This window comes from Lithobates pipiens, unplaced genomic scaffold, assembly GCF_037356315.1.
Source record: "Lithobates pipiens isolate NorthernLeopardFrog02 unplaced genomic scaffold, aLitPip1_a1.2 Scaffold_1, whole genome shotgun sequence".
In the NCBI taxonomy this organism is placed as follows: domain Eukaryota; kingdom Metazoa; phylum Chordata; class Amphibia; order Anura; family Ranidae; genus Lithobates; species Lithobates pipiens.
The window spans coordinates 86,528,664-86,551,874 of NW_027507685.1; the positions used below are offsets into that span (position 1 = coordinate 86,528,664).

General features: G+C 42.8%; 1 protein-coding gene across 1 annotated transcript in view; it reads left to right on the forward strand.

Moving 5' to 3' along the window:
• The window catches only part of LOC143942592 (rho GTPase-activating protein 20-like), a 161,434-nt gene that overhangs the window by 85,451 nt on the left and 52,772 nt on the right, over positions 1-23,211 (forward strand). The window contains exon 2 of the mRNA XM_077463982.1: positions 8,038-8,117. Coding sequence (XP_077320108.1) covers positions 8,038-8,117 — 80 coding nt within the window. The remainder of the gene's footprint in view (positions 1-8,037; positions 8,118-23,211) is intronic.

Consider the following 23,211-nt stretch of genomic DNA (forward strand, 5'->3'; position numbering starts at 1 on the left):
ACCCACGGGAGACATTAGAGACTTAATAGGAATAAGAAAATGGGAAGAAGAATTAGGAGAGATAATTACAGAGAAAGAATGGAAATTTTTTTTAGGAATAATACATAAAACCTCAATGGCGTTAAAGCATCAAGAAAGAAACTATAAAGTGACACACGGTCGGAGATTTTGCCAACCAAATCCGTTGGATTTTGCCCGTCGGATTTAGTCCGACGGATTGTGTCCGAAACTGTTGCATACACACGGTCGGGCCAAGTTGTCTGATTTCGCGGTTGCCAAGAACGCGGTGATGTAAGCCGTGTACGGCGGGACTAGAAAAAGGAAGTTCAGCACCACGTCCGGCACCCTTTGGGCTCCTTCTGCTGATCTCGTGTTTTAGTAGAAGTTTGGTGAAAGGCGATTCGCGCTTTTCAGATTAGTGATTCAGATCGCTACTGCTCTTCAGTTTGTGCTTGTCTTTGCGTATCTGATAATCAGTGCGTGCAGTCATTAAGTATTTGCTTCTCATTGTGGACTCTATCTTGGTATACTACGCTTTGAAAGGCATTTTTTATTGTCTGCTTGCTTCTGCTATTCTGGTCATCCTTTCAGGCCTTGCTGTTTAGCGTTGCTTTCTGGTGTCCGTTCTGACCAGCCGTCCGTTTTCCAAACATGTTTCGTCTACGTACTCATTGTACAGTTTGTGCTGTGCAGGGGTTCTTACTTTGACTTTGACACAAGCCAAAGGGCTTGTGTCAAAGTCAAAGTAAGAACCCCTGCACAGCACAAACTGTACGATGAGTACGTAGACGAACCTTCAGGACCTCAAGTTCTCTACAGGCATCTCCCCCAAGGCTCTGGGGATCATTATTCCAGAGACCTGTTCTGCCATCATTCAGCTCCTGCTGAAGGACTATATTATGCTAATTTTTAACCTTAAACATCACATTCTATGTATTTCATGATTGCTAATGTCTTGCATTTCTTTCCTCATTCCTTAATTACCATCATTGCAATATGCTCTAATTCATATGCTCTGCCCCTTTGTCCTCATGCGGATTTGCCTCACTAACTTCCCCACCATGCTCTTCTTGGCCCCTAAAACTATAGTCTAGTCACTTGACAATGTCTTTTGGCAGCTCCATAGTATTGCTTTCCCCTAAACACCCCCAAAAATGTCTACAAATGTGATGTGTGTGCTTCAAATCATGCAAAGTGACCTTTTTATTGTTTTTTGGAGTTGTGCCAAACTCATTAGTAACCCCCCTCTCCCCAACTGTTACCTCAGCTGATAGCAATCCTCTATCTGATGACTTGACCCAACCCAATACACACTCTAAATACCTTTTTCATGATCACATTTATGGAACAATTCACCAAAGCATGTAGTGTAAGGGCTTCAATACTTTCAAATGCTAGTTTTATTTTTTTAACACATTAATTTTCTTGCTATGTAATAGCAGAATGTCAAAATGTCCTTCCATTTTGTTATTATGACACTTCTTACCTGTCCGGTGGGCTGCCAATAGTGTAACTAAGGAGGGGCTTCACAAAGTATCACACATTATTTAGGCATTCAGCTCTCAATCAAGTGTAGAGGGTTACCTCTCCTAAACATCCCCCCTCATTTTTTATTAAGGGCCCATCAGATGGGGGGGGGGGGTTAGGACTCTCATAAGGGGACCTTATACTTTAGGCTTTAAATACTCATTTTAAAAAAGGTTATACTAATTTTGTCCAAAAATGTGGGTGTCTAATCTGCATGCAATGTTGATTTGTAAAATTACTATTTTTTTTTCTTGTGTCACTACACAGTGTCCTTCAACGCCACAGGAATGGCAGACTGTGGCCTCCCTCTTTGCCATTTTTCGTCAAGTTGTGCCTTTTTCAGCAACAGTGCAAACCCAAGTTCAGAGTGAGATGAGGGGACAGTCTCTTCTTCAGTTAATCTTATTATGTTGTGGGTCTGCTACACACACACACACCTTCTTTTTGTTAACTAATGTGTAGTGCATTACTGATCTAAATCATGCTCATTTTCAGCACCCTGGCAGGAAAATGGCATGATTGTCCAAATTTACCCCTCACTGTGGGTGCTTTTTACTAAAGGCACATCCACTATGCACTATAAGTGCACTGCAAAAGTACACCTGAAACTGCACTTGGAGTGCAATGTGGAGTTGCCTTTAGTAAATCACACTCCTTCTCAGCGCAAACTCAAATTTCACTACAAATAAATTTTAAGCCCAATGAAAAAGGAAGCCACACATTGTTGAGAATTAAACTTTTTAATACAAGCACATTCATATGTGCGTTTAGTAAAGGTTTTTACAACAAACCAAGATACTGTATGTTGGGTATCCAAAACCCAGTTTAATCATATTTATTTTTTACTTGTTTTTTTGTGTAAACAGGCATGTCTCAAACCTTAAAATACAGAACACAGGAACTTACAAAGTTCAACTTGGAAAAGTAAAGACAATATCAGACATGAGTATGTACAAACTGGGCTGATATTGCCTTCATCACATGGGGTGTCACCCCTGAAAAATACAAATTTGGAAGATACACACGTGAAAACGAAAAAACTAGATAGGGTTTTATTTTTGTTTTTTTGTTTTTTAAAAGGTGTATTTTGCATAATTCCAAATTTGGAAGATGCACAGAGTGTGTAAACATGTGCTATCTCCCATCATGGGGGATCAATGTACATGCTTTGGGGCTGCAACCACTTCATCGCAGACACTTTCCACAAAACATGTACATTGATCCCCCATGATGTGAGATAGCGCATGTTTACACACTCTGTGCATCTTCCAAATTTGGAATTATGCAAAATACACATTTTTAAAAAATAAAAATAAAAAAATAAAACCCTATCTAGTTTTTTCGTTTTCACACTCTCCCCAAAACATCAATGATGTACTTCATTTTATTTTTAACATCATTGATGTTTTGTTGTACAATTTCCAAATCTCTATTGCACCCCATTATCTCCCCGATCAAGATCTGGGCACTTTTACTGGTAAAACGGGAATCTTCCTCCACATCACCTAGAAAAAAAACAAACAAACACACCATGTAATCCAAATATGGTGATATACATTGATGAGCTTACCGGAAGCTGTGTTCTCCGACATTCACCTGTTGTGGTGACAATTTGGCCAACCTCCACAATCTCTCCTTCTTCCTCCTCCTCCTGCTCCTGCTCCTGCTCCTCTGTTTCTTCTTTTGGAAGTTGCCCTTCTTTGGGAGGGGTGTGGTCCCTGGTGTCCTCATGGTCCCTGGTGTCCTCATACTTGCCGAGTCTTCTCTCCCCTATGAGAATGTAAACAAAGATTAATTAGCACACAGAGGGCATAAATAGGAATATGAAGCATTGCTTGGAAGTGTTGTACAATTGTTTTTTTGGGCCGAGTTACAAGGTGAGAACATTATTGGGGCCACTTTGTTAAGCTGGAATACTTCCCTGCAGAACGATGTTTCATACGAACGAATTAAACCATGACCTTGAAAGTGGCCATTTTAAAATGCACAACATGAAATCAAAGCACATGGAGCATGTATGCAAGCAAGAATAATGATATGAACACACGACAACTACTTACTTTTTTTAAGAACACACTTGATCCTTAGGTACTGCTCGTGCTCCCTCAGTTTCAGGTCTGACTAGCGTTTTCTCAGTTGATCCTTGGATCGGCGTACCCCAAAATTCTTCAGAAAACTCTTCACAACTTTATTCATGATCTTGGCCTTTCTGATATTTGGGTTTGGGTAAGGTCCATACTTCCCATCATAGTCGGTCCTGTTCAATATGTCGACCATCTCCAACATCTCTCCAAAAGACATATTTGAGGCCTTAAATCTTGTCTTCCTGGATCGGGACGTTTCAGGCTCCGGGCTTTCCTCACCCTCCTCCTCGTTAGTGGAACTATTATTGCACACTTGCGTTCTCTTCGCCATGTGCTCTCCCCACTGCGCGGGAAGCGAAGGGGCGGGGAATAGTCTGGAAAGAACGTCAGGGGCGGGCGGAGTTTCACGCATTCGCACTGTATATAAAACGCCACACATGTGTATCGTCCATACGATCTGGGAGGAGAGTGTGAGTCACAGACGTGGCGAACGTCGAAATGAAGGTAACATTTTTAACTTTGTGCTTCACTAGACTAGACTGCTTGTATCTAGGCCGCTGTTGGGACAAGATTATGAGGGATTTTAATTGCATTATTAGTATTTGAGGGTTTGTCTTGTGTTGTGTCTTGCAGACAAAATGGACCCATTCAACAATCCCAACTTTATGGGGCTATTCCTCGAGCTCTACATGGAGATGCCCTGCCTGTGGCAGTTCCACAACAAATTTTATTATGACAGATCAAAGAGGAACGCAGCACTGGAGAAACTGCTTGCTTTGGTGCAGATCAGGGTCCCCACGGCAGACATGACATATCTGAATTGCAAAAATGTGGCCATGAAGCTTACATATTTCAGGGAGAGAAAGAAGCAACTGGAGTCTTTGAGAGCAGGAGATCCAGATGCTGTTTATTACCCCAGGATGGTGCACTTTGACAGGCTGCATTTTCTGGTAGACCAGGGGGTACCCAGGCCACCACTCAGGCCACCACTCTCCAGGCTTTCTCCAAGGCATCCTTCACCCCCAGCTGAGGCTTCTGATGTCCAACCTGGGCCTTCCAGGCAGCACCATGTGGTGGGGCCCAGCTTGAGACAGGTTTTGCATTGTTGAACATATTTCTTGTGTTACATTTAATGATGTTAACTAGATGTTCTTATTGATCAGTAAGTTGTGATTTCTCAAAGTGGTTTACATCTCAATAGACAGTAGTGACCAAAAATGATTGGGACGGGAAAGAAAAATTCTGGTATCAGAATGATAGTCTGTTCTATTTGGTAACAGTCAAATAGCAGAAGCCAGGAGCACAAAATGTTGTGATTGATGATCAAAAAACTAAAACTATGTCCCCTTTTCATACACAGGAAGACCTCAGTCGGGGGGAGGCTGTGGCAAGTGGCAGCCAGGAGGTCCAACAACGCCCTCCTTCTCCTCCTGCCCCAGCTACAGGAGCCCAGCCACAGCCTGGAATGATGCCTGGTGGGAAGTCACAAAGGAAGACCAGAGAGTGATGGCCTGGGATGAGTCTGGTGTGCCAGAAGATGCAGCCTCTTCAAGATCACCATCCTGGGGACAGAAATGTCATCTGAATTTCCTGCTCTCTAGGACTTCAGGAGCAGACTTCTCTCCCTGAGATATGTACTTCTCAGGCCACCAATTTTTTTGTATATGTCATTTAGTCATATCTGCCCTGGGGGCCAAAAGCTGCACCAAAGTTTCTCCAGTGCTGCGTTCCTATTTTTATTTTCGAGCAAAAAAAATAAATTTTATTTTTGTTTGATGAAATACTTGTGTAATGTGTTTTCCTTCAAAAAGTAGAGTTTATTTGTGAGCAGGCAGGTACATTTCCAAAATACAAAGTGAACTAAATAACAAGGGGTACCAACACTAAACAACCTCCTGTAGATTAAAAAAGCAAAAGAAAATCTAAAAAATACAATAATGTTGTTGTTGTAAGTTTACACCCAAAAATAAAAAGTAAAAAAAAAGGAGAAATGAGCAGTGTCTTTAAAGGAGATTTTTAGGGAATCCCCCCCCCCAAAAACATCCAAAAAATAAAAAAATAAAAAAAACATTGTGTAGATGTGACTTAAACTAAAATTGTATTGCTGAAATGGTTAAAAAAGAGTAATGAAATCCGTTCGGGAGAAGTGTGTGTGACTATGAGCATCAAAAGAAGTTGGTTCTTGCAGCATTGTAAAGAACAAGAGAATGCGCTTGATGAATGATTTTTTAACATTGCAGCGTGACGAATGTGCTATATCGCTTAGGAGCAGTAGTTTTACCTGAACGAGCGCTTCCGTGTCGGAATTTGAATGTGAGCATGCGTGGCACTTGGCCCGATGAAAATGCTCTACACATGATCGGATTAGGTCCGTCCGGCCCAGTTGGTCGGAAATCTTTCCAACATGTTGGAAAATTGGGTCGGACGGAATCAGTCCAATGCATACCACACACAGTCGGATTATCTGCCGACACGGTCCGATAAGACTCATTCCGACAGATTCTCCGACCGTGTGTACAAGGGCTAAGATGGTATTGGAGTCCAGTGGCATTAAAAATAGTTAATAAAGGAAATACAGAGAAATGCTGGAGGTGCGGGATAGAAAAAGGAACATTGGAACATATTTGGTATGGCTGTAAGAAAGTGAGAAACTTTTGGATAAAAGTTTTTGAGATAGGAAAAGAATTAATTCCAGATGTAAAGGTAGCATTATTTTCCCTTACGACAGATACATTGGATAGTATGAAAAATGGGATAATTCAACATATGACAACAGCAGCTAGAACAATAATAGCACGTAAATGGAAAGAAACAACTAGTCCAACAATGTCAGAATGGATATGCGAAATTAATGAAATGTGTTTCATGGAAAAACAAATAAGAGAAGAAGGCTATGTAAAAAGCCAGATACCAGCGGTGTGGAAAAAATGGGAAGAGTTTCGGTCCTCAAACGGAATGGTAGAATATCTATAATTTAAAGAAAGGGGGAGGGAGGAGGAGGGAGAGGATGGGGGAAAGAAAGGAGAAAGGAGAAAAAAGAGAAATAATGATAGGAGGGGGGTGGAGAGATAGGAGAGGAAGAGGAAAGCCGAAAAGAAGGGGAACATTTTTATTTTTTTTTGTTAGGTGATAACAAATGAGGAGTATAATGTTTGTGTTTTATGTATGATGTTGTAAATGGACTTGTATGTTTTATGATTATTATAAAAATAATAAAGAGAAGATTTGAAACACAAACTCCTGCAGATGGCTGATCGCTCAATTACAGAAGAACAATAACGCAAAATAGGTAGATACAGGTGTATACTGCGCTGAAGGTACACAGACAACACCCACTAACTCCTGCAGACGCCGGAACACTACACAAGGCCACCGCGCTGGCGGCCTTATATAGTGGGAGGCGTGTACTACACAGCCTGAGCTATGATTGGCATCCTGCCTGTGGCCAATCATGGCTCTCCTCGCTGCCGGCGCTGTGATTGGCCAAGCATGCGGGGTCACAGTGCATGCTTGGCCAATCATGAGCCAGCAATGCACTGCGATGGCGCAGTGCATTGTGGGCCATGAGCTCCACACGAATTTGGCGTGAACAGCCCATAACGTTTGGTATTCTGCGAACAGCCGATGTTCGAGTCGAACATATGTTCGACTCGAACACCAAGCTCATCCCTACTCTGCAGCTTACACATGTATTTGCAAATGTGTGCTAACTAAACCCCTGTTTTTAACGCAAACTGTTAGACAGGATAATTTGGTTGGTAGCAGATTGGCTGGTGGGTTGAGCTGGGAATTCTCTTCGGTTTTGTTTTGCTATTTCTCTGACTAACACCAACAGTGAGGTACTATTCCTCCCACTGACGACAACGATGGGGCATTATTCTATCCACTAACTATCCAATATTCCTTCCACTGAAACCAACGATGGGTACTATTCCACTCACTGACACCATTGATGGGGCACTATTATTCCCACCAATGTTAATAATGAGGCATTGTTCCTCCCACTGACACCATCATTATGAGGCACTATTTCTTCCACGGACACCAATGATTGGGCACTATTCCTCCCACGGAAACCAATGATGGGGCACTACATCTACTGACCACAGGTGCTAAGAAATGTTTTTAACTCCCATTGACCACCAAGCCTAAGATGTTGCCTACACCCACTGGCCAATCCAGGCCCCCTAAAGTCTGAAGACCAGTAAACTGGCTCTTTGTTTAGAAAATTTGGAGACCCCTGCTCTAGATACTAAACTGATTTTAGCCATTATAAGAACAAACATTTCTTATTTTGAAGTTTCTGCCAATGAGCCCAAAAAATATGCTGTTAAATGTTTAGAAATCAGTGTTTTCTGTTTTATTCAGTAAATAGTTTCATTGTTCTAACACTATTTCCATCATTGCTTTTTTTTTTTTTTTGCAGAAAATGAAAGCCTCGGTGCAAAGAAGACGTTCTGCGTCCACCATCGGCAGGGCCCTGAGCAAGAACAAGGAACATTCCAGGTAAACGAGTTAGAGAAGCTATCCACATTTTTGTGCTACTTCCTTCCTCCAAAACACTGCTCTTCCATAGAAACAGTACAGTAAGTGAGCGTTTTCACCATAGGACAGAAAGTGTGTTACTTACTGGCAGGATCACCAAATGAAAGAACAGAAAAAAAACCTGCAAAAGAAGACTATTGAAGCCATCAGAGCTAAGGACTAGTACAGTGCCATCTATTACATTGTATGTTCTTGAGTATAGATACATATTAAACCAGCGGTCCCCAACCTTATTGGCACCGGGGACCGGCTCTGCGTTTTTTCACTGGGAATTTGTCGGGCAATGGCTGGTGTTGGCACTTCAATCATCACGGCACCTTTGTGGATATGGTGTCAGGATGATTGAAGCGCATTATTTCCATTATGATATTGTAATATAAAATGAAATAGTGCAACTCACCATAATGCATAATCAGTGGGAGCCCTGAGTGTGTCACTTTCCACCATTGCCTGCCACCAGATGCAGCTTGTCGCTTGCCATGTTACTTGCTACCAGATGTCATTTGTCACTTGCCACGTTCCCTGCCACCAGATGCAGCTTGTCACTTGCCATGTTACTTGCCACCAGATGTAGTTTGTCACTTGCCAAGTCCCCTGCCACCAGATGCAGCTTGTCACTTGCCATGTTACTTGCCACCAGATGTAGTTTGTCACTTGCCACGTCCCCTGCCACCAGATGCGGATTGTCACTTGCCACCTCGCCTGCCACAAAATGTGGATTGTTACTTGCCACTTCACCTGCCACCAGAATGCAGATTGTCACTTGCCAGTGGATTTGTCCCAGAGTGATGGTGGGCAGTGAGAGATTATGTAATCTATCTGCTGCCCGTGGCTGCACAGTGAGGGTGGAACTGCTGTGATGCAGGGTAGGTGGTGCGAGATGATGTCATCTCTCTGCTCGCTCGCCGGCCCGCTCAATGGTCCTCTCACTGGCCTGCCAGCCTGCTCACCCGCCGGCCCACTCACTGGCCTGCCAGCCAGCTCGCGGCACTCACGGCCTGACTGCAGAGAGGCCACGGCCTGGTGTTTGGGGACCCCTGTACAAAAAGCAATAGAGCAATTCTGTGTTCCCCAATGTACTGCAGTGCATCCAAGTACAGGGTTTCTGTGGACGCTTTGCAGCAATAGATTGTTTGAAGCTATTGGTTATCCTTTGGTGTATAGCAGTGCCTAGACTTTAAATTTAAAGTGTAAGTTCATTTTAATCAAGAAAAAAACAATCCGGTCCCATATGGACATAGCATCATAGTGTGCTAAACCTACCTACTAGCCAGGGATCCCTTTCAGTTCAAAGAATATAAGCCGAAAGCCTTCCTGAAGTCTTCTACAGCTTGTGATGGCTCCATCTTTAGTTATTATAGGGACAGAGCAGCTGTTGGAACCAGCCCCCCCTAGTGCTATAGGAGGGAGTGCCATCCTATTTTTTCAAGTGTTTCCTCTCTCCTGTCACCTATGATGTGCTCAGCGGCTGAGAGCAATACAATATAATAATAATAATGATGATAATAATAACAAAATATAGAACAGGGGTCTCCAAACTACGGCCTGTGGGCCAGATCTGGTCTGCTACAAGTTTTTATCTGGCCCGCAGCCACAGTCAGTGGCAAATCCCCATGCTCCGATCCTCAGTGGATATATTGAGGATATGGATCAGTTGGTCTCCACGTCCCCCACAGTCTCCAGCACACCCCAATGTAAGGGGGTGGAGTTTGATGGGGATCCTGATGTAAGGGGGGACTCTGTTGGACAACCCTGATATAAGGGGGACCCTGATGAAAACACTGGAGTGGGGGGGGGGGGCTTCCTATGGGGACACTTATGTAAAGTGGGACACTGATGGGGACCCTGATGTAAGGAGTTTTCTTCTGGGGACCCAGATGTAAAGAGGACCCTGATGAAAACATTGGTGTAAGGAGGGGGGGGCGCTGATGGGGATCCTGATGTAAAGGGGGACTCTGTTGAAGACACTGATGTAAGGGAAGGACTCTGATGGGGACCCTGATGTAAAGGGGGACTCTGATGGGGACCTGAATATTAGGGGGATTCTAATGGGGCCCAGATATAAAGGGAAATCTGATGAGGACCCTGATGCAACAGGGACTCTGAGGGGGACCATGGTGTAAGGGAGACTGCGATTGTAACCCTGATATAAGGGGTTCCCTGTGAGGGACCCTGATGAAAACATTGGTGTAACGGGGGACTCTAATGGAGGACCCTGATGTAAGATGGGATTCTGATCGAGACCCTGACGTAAGGGGGACTCTGATGAAACCACTGGAGTAAGGGGATTCTTATGGGGATCCTGATGTAAGGGGGACTCTGAGGGGGACCCTGATGTAACAGACACTCTGAGGGGGGCCCTGATGTAAGGGGAGACTCTGTTGAAAACACTGGTGTAAGAGAGGGACTCTGATGGGGCACCTGATGTAAAGGGGGACTCTGGTGGGGGCCTGAATATTAGGGGAGATTCTAATGGGGACCCTGATGAAAACACTGGTGTATGGGGGGGGGGGGGTTCTGTTGGGGACCATGATGTAAGGTGGCACTCTGATTGGGACCCTGATGTAAGGGGGACTCTGTTGAAAACACTGGTGTAAGGGAGGGACTTTGATGGGGCACCTGATGTAAAGGGGGACTTTGATGGGGAACTGAATATTAGGGGGGATTCTAATGGGGACCCTGATGTAAAAGACATTCTGATGGGGACCCTGATATAATGGGGACTCCTAGGGGGACCCTGATGTAAGGGGTCCCCTGTTGGGGACCATGATGAAAACACTGGTGTAACAGGGGAACTCTAATGGGGGACCCTGATGTAAGGGGGGACTCTGATGAAACCACTGGAGTAAGGGGGGATTCTTACGGGGACCCTGATGTAAAGTGGGACACTGATGGGGACTCTGATGTAACCAGGACTCTGAGGGGGACCCTGATGAAAGGGGTTTTCTGTTGGGGACCCTGATGAAAACATTGGTTAAGGGGGGGGCGACTCTGATGGGGACTCTGATGTAAAGGGGGCTTTGACGGGGACCTAAATATTAGGGGGATCCTAATGGGGACCCTGATGTAAAGGGAACTCTGAGAGGGACCCTGATGTCAGGGAGACTCTGATATAAGGGTTTCCCTGTTAGGGAATCTGGGTGTAAAGGGGACTCTGGTGTAAGGGGGGGGGACTCTGATGGTGGCACTGATGTAAGGTGGAACTCTGATGGCGACCCTAATATAAGGGGGATCCTAATAGGGGCCGCAATGTAAAGGCGACTCTGATGGGGGACCCTAAAGTAACGGGGACTCTGACAGGGGCCCTGATGTTAAGGGGATTCTGATGGGGACCCTATAATAACGGGTATCCTAGTGGAGAACCTGGCTGTAAAGGGGACTTTGATGAGGACCCTGATGTAAGGGGGACTCTGATGGGGACACTGAAGTTTTTCTCTCTTGTTCCGAAGCATATTATACAGATTATGAAAAAAAATACTGTACAAGTATTAATTCATTTAAATTGTATGAATTTTTAAAACTGTGAGTATTTGTAAAATTTACAATGTCGCCCTTACACTGACAACTTTTGGGAGCCCGATGATAGAATATATTAAAATATAATTTAATGTCCCTTTTAGCACACATTATATGTGGCAGTAAATACGGGCTTTAATCAATACACCTTCATTTCCCTCCCATGTGACATTGTTGCATACATAAGTTGACTCTACAGGCTTGGAATCTCGCTGATCTCTCGGCCTAAAGAAAAATAATTTTCCTTCCTTAACAATAACAGACGAGAGACAAGAGCAGCCAAACGCTTCTTCTTTCTGTTTATCTGTCTGCGTTTTTGTATAAATGATTCCTCTGCGTGTTTATTTCTCACTAAGAGTTTCTTTAACCAGCCGGTCATAAGGAACGAGATTTTCATATCACGTTTCAGTAGAACGATCGCTCATCCATCCTGAGAGCCCTTCCCAAGTTTTCAGTGACTTTCAAACATTTGCATATCTTGTCTAATCCGTGTAATGTTCTAATGTTCTAATTGTCATTGGTGCTTAACCCTTTCACCGCCAGAGCTGTTTTTTGTGATCTTTACACACATGTTAAAAAATCATTTTAGGCCTGAAGATTGCATAAAACCAGTAAGCATGACCAAAAACAACCCCACACCATAATCCCCTCCCCTCCACCAAATGATTTGGACCAGTGCACAAAGCAAGGACCATAAAGACATGGATGAACAGGTTTGGGGTGGAGGAACTTGACTGACCTCAACCGGATGAATTAGAACGGAGACTACGAGCCAGGCATTCTTGTCCAACATCAGTGGCTGACCTTACAAATGCACTTCTGGAAAAATGGTCAAGCATTCCATAGACACACTCCTAAACCCAGAAGACTTGAAGCTGTTATAGCTGCAAAGGGTTGGTGAACTCAATATTGAACCCTACGGACTAAGACTGGGATGTCATTACATTTCATGTGCGTGTAAAGGCAGGTGTCCCAATACTTTTGGCAATACAGTATATGTATGTGCATGTACATAGGGGAAGAGCGGGCTCATCATTGTATTCTGGGTGGGGTGCTTGGGTGTACCTTTTGATTTTTAACCTTTTTTTCACCTACAGTAAATGTATTTTTCACATAGGGTACCAATGAGATAACATGTTTTACTGTGATAGGTTCTATTCTCCTAATTGAGACATAAGGAGACTATTAAACCCCAGTAGTTCCTCTACTGCACTCTACTGATAGCACTCTACTGATGTCTACAGATAGCGCTCCATTAGCTTCTTTCCACGCCACAGTGGCTGGGAAAAGTGACAGCAGAAAATAACGTGAAGAAATTGTCACTGTTTTTGGACTAGGTAGGGGAGATCAGGGAATAGACATTTGCTGGTAACCCACCCCTCTATCCAGCAACACATGGGTCCCGAGCCATAGGTGGCATATTGTATTCTGCATTGGTGGTCATGGCAGTGTGCATTAAACCTTCACCTCCTGCATTAGTGGTCAAGGCATTAGTGGTCATGGTGGTGACCATTGGTGGTCATGGTGGTAGGATAACTACACCTCAGTGCTGAGTGCTGGAACACAGAGAACGTTCCAGTGTCCAGAACCCCAACGCAGCTCTGCTGCCTAACTGGTGCCCAATCATTTTCAGGTTACTCGTACAGGGCCAATGAGCTTTGTGTTGATTACCAGATCTCCACATGGCTCTAGTCCAGTGATGGAGAACAGTGCCCCCCCCCAGATGTTTTGGAACTACATTTCCCATGATGCTCCAGTAGCACTGACCCCCGAAGGAGCTTCTGATTTGAATTGGGCCTGCACTCTACTGAGAACCCCCCCTTCGGAATGACTGTGTCCCCTTGACACAGCTATGGTGCAATAATAATACAGTACAGTGTAAACAGTATAATGTACCTGTGTCTATCCCTCAGGATCCCCTGGTTCCACCTGGTGGGGAAAGACAGTAAACCACACACTGGTACTCTTAAACAGGAATACTTTTACTGAAAATATTGCAAATGGGTGGTTACAGAGTTTAAACTGTCGTTCCAACGTAGAACGTCAGCACAACATAAGTCAACAGGCAAATACAATAAATAACATGCAAATATGTTACTATCTAGACCTGGGAGCTCCCCTTATTTAAAGTCTACGTGAGGCCTCACTTAATGTATTTCTTCTTTTATCTTGTTTCTTCGCTAGCTTAAATAGCTCCTCAAATAATTGTAATCCAAAGGGGTAAGTAGAGAAAGTTAACTTAGAACACTCCAGGTATAACTCCATAAACTTGTAATCACACTTAGGTACTAAAGTGAAACGGGCCTATTAAGTGTCAGTTGCTAAATTATGTGGAACAACAGGTCCCAGGAAGGCCTATTAGTAAGTCTAAGTATGTGTAATAGATTAAACAGGGAGCCACAACCCGCTCACCAATCGGATCAGAGTTCTGAGTGATGGCTTGAGTCCTACAACTGCAGCTTGCTTCCGCTGGCTAGGCCAAATGCTCCGTGTCACTCCACCAACTGGATCTGGCTCTCTGCTGCTCCAAAAAGCATCTCCGATCCCCGTCAGTCTGATCACCATCTCTCGGCTCCGTCAAGTCACCCAGCAAACAGTCCGGTTTGCACTCCGCGGTGACTATCTACCGATGCGTCCGAGAACCTTACACACAGTTCCGCACAGGCAGGCAATGTGGATCCAAGAGACCAAATATGACCACTGCAGTCCCTTTTATACCCTACCCAGCATGCACTGCATATCAAAGTGTTCATGGGTAGGTCACACGGACTCCTGGGTAGATTATTATTATTATTATACAGGATTTATATAGCACAGACAGTTTACGCAGCGCTTTACAACATTAGGGTAGACATTACAATACAATACAGGGGCAATCAGAGGGCCCTTCGCGTTAGAGCTTAAAATCTAGGAGGGAGGGTAGATGAGGTCAAATGACCAAAGTAAACACAGTCACTTCCTGTTATCTTTCCAACACCATAGAAAAGGAAAATAGCTAAAGTCCATTTCCAGTTTTGGTCACTAGATGGCATCCAATGCTAGTGAATAACAGTGTCCATAGATTAACATAGTACTTCACGTTAATTGAATTAATACACAATTATATACCCGCTACACTCCACTAAACTGCAGAGTGCATGAGAATCATGGGAAATCTAGTTCAAAAACAACTGGGGTGCCAAGGTTCGCCATCACTGCTCTAGTCTTTCTCAAACTGTTAAAATATAGTTGCTTAGATAGGTTGCTTAACTGATAGCAATGAATAATTAAATTTTACTATTTAGACAGGGCTTTTTTTTTTCAGAGAATATGTGCAGGTACTCCCCTCTTCCAAGTCACCCCTTGTCTCCACCGCCTACCCACCTCCAAGCACCGTTCCTTGGTTCCACCCACCTCCCAGTTACTGCCACCTTTAGACAAAGTATCAATATGTGGCGCTAAGTATGGAATTTGTTCATCAAAAAAAGAAAAGCAGTAAAATAGACCCCCAGCAGCAAAAGGACCCCCCCTCCCCACAAGCAACAGTAGATCCCTCAAGAAAAATACACCCCCCCACAGCAACAACAGATCTCCCCAGCAACAATAGACTCCCTTGCAACAACAGATCCACTACAGGAAAAAATAGCCCCCACCAGCAGCAATAGATCCTCTGCGGTCAGCAACAATAGATCCCCCCAGAAACAACAGATCCTCCCCAACAACAATAGATCCTCCTGCAACAAAATACCCCCTAGCAGCAACAGATCCACTCCAGGAACCATAGACCTCCACCAGCAATAGACCCCTCCTTCAACAGTTGCCCCCCCCCAGCAACAATTGACTCCCCAGGAACATAAACCCCCCCAGGAAAAATAGACTCCACCCTCTACAATAGAGCATCAGTTCAATTAACTCTCAAGCACACCCCAGCAGCCCTTGCTATTACATAATTCAGTGCTGGAGGTGCCAGAACTGCATTGCCCGTAGTGGGTTATTTATGTTGGTATCTTTGTGTTATTTTGTTCTGTTTATTTTGTTAAGCCTTTATAAACATCCAAAAGTTTAAAACAGTAGAGAAAAGGAAAAAGCCAGCGTTACAATATAGCACTCATTTAATTCCCAGTGGTATTGTTTTCCTCCAGTAGTTTCCTTTTTGCTTATTAACTTGCTTTTAAAGACAATGCATTGTTTAAAAATTTCCACTGTAAAATTGCAGCCAAAAAATATGCAACGTTAGCTCCGGGCTCTACGAGACATGGAAACCGCAAGAACATCACATGTGGGGTATCCTAGGATTTAGCATTCATAATATAAATATTCTATTTGGATTTCAGTGGCTTGTGAATTTTTAATTAGGTGACTGCTTCATTTAAAAAGTTTTTTTTATTTTTTTATTATTTTGCAATAAAATTCAGAAAAAATCGGAAATTAAAAAGGGGCCAAAATAGCACTCATTAAAATACATGTAAAAGCCAACTGAATGAGTGAGCTAAAGCATTGTGTATCAGAGCTTCCATTTTTTAATTTTTTTATAAAAAAATATATGAATACCTCTAGAATGGGATTTTTAAGGTAATTCTGAAAAATGGAAATTGTGTATATCTTATTAAAATGATTGAAAATTTATTGGTACAATTCTAACATGATAAAAACATTTTCCCTGAAGGGGAACACAGGCAATAAAAACACACATGTACATGTATCATAATACAAAAATATCACAATGATTATGATACATGTACATGAGTGTTTTTTTGCCTGGGTTCCCCTTTCGGGGAAAATGTTTTTATCATGTTAAAATTGTACCAATACATTTTCAATCTTTGTATTGATATATACACAATTTCCATTTTTCATAATCACCTTAAAAAGCCCATTCCAGAGGTATTCATATTTTTTATATATAGGGATGATGGCAATTTACATGTCAACCTGCATGAGTTTAATCTTTTCATACTTGTCATTGTTTGTCATATTATAATGAAGTTGTCGTGTTTTTTTGTTTGTTTTGTTTTTATCATTTTGCAAGAAAATTCAATAATATAAAAGTAGGAACTGTCCCTGATTTGGACCATTGTCCCTCATTCTTCCTCATTCTTCCTCATTTGTCCCGATCTATATAGATGTATATAAAATGTACTTTTTATCTATCAAAAAGTGTTTTCCAGCACTAAACCTTTCACCTGATTTCTAAATTGCTGCATTTGTAAATTCCAAAAGCCAATATAAAGGAATAGTAGTGGTTAAAAAAAAAGCACTTGTGGGTTTAACCAATCTTGTTTTTTTTTGTATAATTCTCCTTTAAGGGGGCATGGCCAGGGCCTATGCCTGTATACTTTTGCTGATAGTTGTCTCTCATTTCCATCTCAAAAAGTTGGGGGGTGTGGGTTATCTATTTAAATTTGTGCCCATTTATATGTAGCAAACTCTACCTTAGGTAGGTGCTAAGTATTATGTACACACGGTCGGAAATTCAGACGGAAAAAGTCTGATCGCATTATGTTGTCGGAAAAGTTTGAGAGCAGGATCTTAAATTTTCCGACTATAAAATCCAATTGTTTAAATTCCGATCGTGTCTAGACAATTCAGACGGACAAAGTGCCACGCATGCTCAGAATAAACTAAGAGATGAAAGCTATTGGCTACTGGCCCGTTTATACTCCCAACGTACGTGTTTGACGTCACCTCGTTCCAAAAGATCGGATTTTCCGACAACTTTGTGCGACCGTGTGTATGCAAGACAAGTTTTGCCCAAAATCCGTCGAAAAAAATCAGACGGATTTTGTGGTCGGAATGTCTGACCGTGTGTATGGGGCATAAGGGTTTTTGTGTAAGCTGCCACTGCAGCTAAATTTAAGCAGGCTTATGCTGCGAGCTAAGGGAGAATGTTGTGGAAAAGGGGCAGGGCTGAGAGCTAGAGTGACATGGGGTACATGTGAGGAGCTCTGACCAATCCCTGTGTAAGATTGGCAGGGGGCAGGCCTCCTACATACACCCATGGTCAGCCTGCTGGGGGAGGAGTTGTTAGCTGGGTGAAATGGTGGATGGAGTGTAATGCCTGGTATACACGGTGAGATTCTCGGACGAATGATTGTCCGTTTTTTTTTGCATGCTAATCTCAGATCGAATCTGATGAGTTTACTAAAGTCACGAAAATTCCCATAGGATGCAGGATTTGGTGGCATTTAATAGTTGGCAAAGGATAGATTTCTGATATGTTTTGGTGGAAATTGGGTAAGAAGGTGGGTAGGGTCATGCAGGATTTGATAATCCATAAATTATTAAGAAAGCTCTTTAACTTTGAAGAAGTTTTGGAGAAAACCAAAAGACTCTGCATGTCCATAATGACACCAGAGGAAGGGAGGGATTCCACCCTCATAGCAATGCAAGATTTCTGGTATGTTTTGGTGGGAATGTGGGGGTGATATAGGAGGAAGAAGGCAGGGTTATGCTAGTCCGTACATTTTTGAGAAATTTATCTGACTTTGGAGAACACCAAAATACTTTGCATGTCCACAATGAAACCTGGGAAGGGAGGGATCCTGCCATCATAGGAATGCATGTTTTGATGGCATTTAAAAGGTGGCAAATGATAGATTTCTGTTATGTATTAGTGGTGATGTAGGAGGGAAAAAGCAGGGGTCACCTGGGATATGATAGTCCGTCCATTTTTTAGAAAGTTCTCTGACTTTGGAGGAGACCAAAATACATGGAGTAGTGAGCCTTCCTCCGGGTTGCCCCCCCAGCATTTGTTAGAACCGTTTGGGTTATATATATATGGATGATTGTTGAGGTTCTGTACCATCAGGTTAAGATTTTATAATTGGTTTCTTGGAATGTGCTACTGAAAGAATATTTTAGGGTGAGGTCCCTTAATTTTGACCTTTTCTTTATGTTATCTTTTACAAATACCGATGCTTGTTTTTTTCTACAATTTTTCGTGAAGTTATATCCTTCCATGCAAAGTGAAGAAATGCTATTTCGAGTATCTGTCACAAGCTCCAACAAGGCTGAGGCATGTCCTTTCATAACTTGGAAAGCAAGGCGTGACCAAGGACAGCGCAAGGTCAGATAGGCAGAACTGAAGATGAGATTACATTTATAACTGTTTCATGGAGGCCTGTTATTTTCCTGTTGTTTTATAGTCATACTCTGGAGAACAAAATTCTTCAGGCATCCTGTTGGTTTTCCTGCTTGGAATTCTGCATTTACTTAGCATTTACAATTTGTGTTATTGCCAACTCTGATTTTAGAACAGAACCCCTATTATGCCAATTCCCATTTCCGCAGTGCGCCGAGCAGTAATAAGCAAAGACTGTTTGTTCTTGTCGTGTTCTTGTACCAGTTCGATGTCTCTTTCCTGAATTCTTTGATATCGACACCTTTAACCTTTTTGTTCTGATCTCGTTTTCCAAATTTCAGTGCTGTCTTCATTTGGGGATGTTTATTTTGGCAGTGGAAATTTTTTAAGAGGTTGCACCGAGACGTTCTTGAGAGATCGCAAGAAGTCTTTGTCTGGTCCTTGAATACCTTTGGTGGAGGGACCTTTAATCACATGGAAAAATCCAAGGAAAACCTAAAATTACACATTTGTCTATATATAGATCAGGACATGATGGGGGTTTATTTTGTGTCCAGTCAAAACTTTTTAGAAAGTGGGGTGAGTTTAGAACCTCAGTTGGTTCTCTACTGCCATCCTGTTAAAATGGAACTTTACGCACCCTATGACCTTTATATAATTCCCCTCCTGTTCCATTTTTCTAACAGAAATCAATTTTTTTTTGCCGGGGACATCTTTTTGGGGACCCCCCTATACCCCTTATTTCTGACCAGAATGATGTCTACTGTGCCAACAACCTTCTGGGATACCCACATTACATCAGGAAGTCCCACACCAGCTCATCAGGGACCGGTCTATTGAAGGACTTTGAACTGCTCCCCCAATGACACGATGTGCCACTCTTGCACATCATCACAGGTGACATCAGAAGAAGTGACGTGTGGGGCTGGGTGTGCTACACAAGAGGTAATTACTGGTAATTGGGAGCATTCCGAGCATGTGACTGTTGTGACAGCCAATCACAGTGGTCACATAACCCAAATGCCCGACTTCTGGATTTTAGAGCCCTAAGGGCCAGGAGGCGATCGGCAGGAAAGGCTTTATATTTTATACTTTATATTTTATTACTTTATAGGATTTGCCCACACTTAGCCCTTGTACACACGATCGGAGATTCTGACGGAATGTGTCCGATCGGAGCGTTTTGTCGGATAGCCCGACTGTGTGTGGTCTGCATCGGACTGTTTCCATCGGAATATCCGTCAGACCAACTTTTCCAACTTGCCGTAAATATTTTCCGACAAAATGCTCCGATCGGACATACTCCGATCATGTGTAGAGAATTCCGATCGGACAAAGTGCCATGCATGCTCAGATCAAATTCCTACATCAAAGCTATTGGCTACTAGCCTGAATGTAGTCCCATCATAACGAAATTACATCATCTTGTTCTGAAAGATCGGATTTTCCGACAACTTTGTCCGACCGTGTGTATGCAACAGTTTCGGACAAGATCAATCCGACGGATTTGGTTGTCGGAATCTCCGACTGTGTGTACAAGGGCTTATTGTGACATTGGGTCCACAGGGTTGAAAATGAAGGAAAATGTACAAACAAGGTTCACAGTTAGAAATAAAAAGTTTGGGGTAAATGCAAAGGATGCGCTAGATTTCCTATTATTAATATCCATTGTTGTGAAGGGCCTTCCCATTGATTAAGCTGACTCACTTATACCAGAGCATTTCAAGAAGAGGGGCCCTAAGAGAAGTCCAGATATGTAAAAGGCAGTAAGAGGGCCACACTAATGGTCTTAGAGTTTTTATTTATAATTAATAGAATAAGGGAGCCAATGCGTTTCGCAGGTTGCAAGGGGCCCCCTTCTAAAGGGGAAAAAAGGCATACATCATATTGTTTTAATAACTATTTACAGTAAAATGTTTAAAGGGTAACTCCACTTTTGTGGGGGGGGGGGGGGTCGGAATTAGCAAAAAAATAATATTAGACCTACTCAGCACAGAGGCACATACAGGGATTCCTTCAGAATAGCAAAAGGTAGGAATCTGCAACAAAGGTTGTTATATCCTTGCAATGTACATAGATCACCCAGAGGGGAATGTTTTTTTCTTAACAAAAGGGGAGTTAGGGCTTTAACCACTTAGCGCAAATCGTCCTCATTGTACGTTGGTACTTTGACGCTAAATACCATTGTTATAGCAGCAGATAGTTGCCATAACCCCAGTATTTTCAACAACGGTGGGCGCGACTCTTTCAAATAAAAGTGGTCTCATTGGCGGATTCACCGCAAGATCATTTTTATCAAAGACATGGAGCAGAGTGAGGGAATGATGGCCCCCACTCAGCTCCATAGCAGTGAATGTGGAAGCGACGTCAAACGTCACTTTCGCCCAATGGTCTTAAAGGGGACTTTTTTTAATTTATTTTTTCATTATTATTGCATTTTGGGGTAAATGTTAGATCTGAGGTCTTTTTGAACCCCAGATCTCACATTTAAGAGGTCCTGTTATGCTTTTTTTCTATTACAAGGGATGTTAACATTCCTTGTAATAGGAATAAAAGTGACCCAATTTTTTTTTTTAAAAGGACAGAGTAAAAATAGAAAGTAAAATAAATAAGAATTTTTTTTAAAGCGCCACGTCCCGCCATGCTCGTGTGCAGAAGCGAACGCATATATAAGTCATGCCCACATATGAAAACGGTGTTAAAAACCACACATGTGTGGTATCGCTGCAATCATTAGAGCAAGAGCAATAATTCTAGCACTAGAACTCCTCTGTAAGACCCCTTTCACACCACACCGCCCATAGCGTGGGCGGTAAAATGCCGCTATTTTTAGTGGTGTTTTACCACTGGATTTGCGGCACATTTCGGCCGCTAGCGGGGTGCTTTTACCACCCGCTGGCGGCCGAGAAAGGGTTAAAACCACCGGCAATACGCCGCAATAGCGGCCTTTTGCCAGCAGTATTACAGCGCTGCCCCATTGATTTCAATGGGGAGCAGTGGTGGAGGAGCGGTAAACACACCGCTCCTTCACTGCTCCAAAGAAGCTGCTGGCAGGATTTTTCCCTGACGTCCTGCCAGCGTACCGCTGTAGTGTGAAAGCCCTCAGGCTTTCACACTACAAATAATGGTGCAGCTTTTTTAGGGCGGATTGCAGGCGCTATTTCTAACGCTATAGCGCCTGCAAAACGCCCTGTGTGAAAGGGGTCTAACTCTAAATATGTAACCTGTAGAAATTTTTAAACATCGCCTATGGAGATTTTTGAGGGCTCGTCACCATTCCATGAGCGGGCGCAATTTTGAAGCTTGGGGTATGTTCAGGTATCAATTTACTCGGCGTAACATTATCTTTCACAATATAAAAGAAATTGGGATAACTTTACTGCTCTTATTTTTTAAGTATAAAAAGTGTATTTTTTTCCTAAAAATTGCGCTTGTAAGATCACTGCGCAAATACAGTGTGGCATAAAGTATTGCAACAACTGCCATTTTATTCTCTAGGGTGTCTGAAAAAAAATATATAATGTTTGGGGTTCTAAGTAATTTCGAGCAAAAAAAAAATCATTTTAACTTGTAAACAGCAAGTGTCCAAAAGAGGCTTGGTCCTTAAAGTAGTGTTGCACTTAAAAAAAAAAAATTCACCAAAATTCCTAAAAAAAATAAAAAATATTTGGAAAAAAAAATGTTTTAACTCACCTCTGAATGCCTGTTGCTAGGGGGTCCCTCGTAGTCTGCCTCCTTCAGTGCCTGTGCTGGTGACATCACTTCCCCTCGCCACAGGAAGGGCTCAGCTCTGCCCCCTCCCTCCAGTCAGTCATCTTGAACACGTGACAGGTCCCAGATGACTGCGTGGCCAATCACAGCGCGCGGCACCGCTCGCACATGCGCAGTGGGTGCCCAGCTGTGAAGCCACAGCCGGGTGCCCGCAGTTAGAATGCCAAGCCGGGCTTCATTCCCCCATATTGCTGGACCCTGGGACAGGTAAGTATCCGATTATTAAAAGTCAGCAGCTGCAGTATTTGTAGCTGCTGACTTTTACTTTTTTTTTAGAGGAACTCCTGTTTAAGTGGTAAAACTAGAACTATAGGCAAAACTTTATTTTTTATTTTTTCCATTTTGGATAGAGCAAGGGAGGGTTATAACCTATAATCTTATAATCAGATTTGTTTCGTCATCCGTGTCTCATTGCATAGACTTTCATTCACTTCCTGTCTCATAGCCAAACAGGAAGTGAGAGGTAATCCCTGCAAATTAAGGGAATTCCTTGGAGACCCCCCCAGGTCACCACCAGTGTCCCCATTGGAAGATTTCCCCTCTAATGTTTTTCTGGGGACAACCCAAAATTTGTGATTTTCTTCTACTTTCACTTTTAATGATAAACAGGACAAGAGATGGTGAATCTCCATAACAGGGGCACAGACAGTAATAAAAACCCGACAGGTGTTCTAATCCCTCCCCATTCTATCCAAAAAAAAAGTCTTG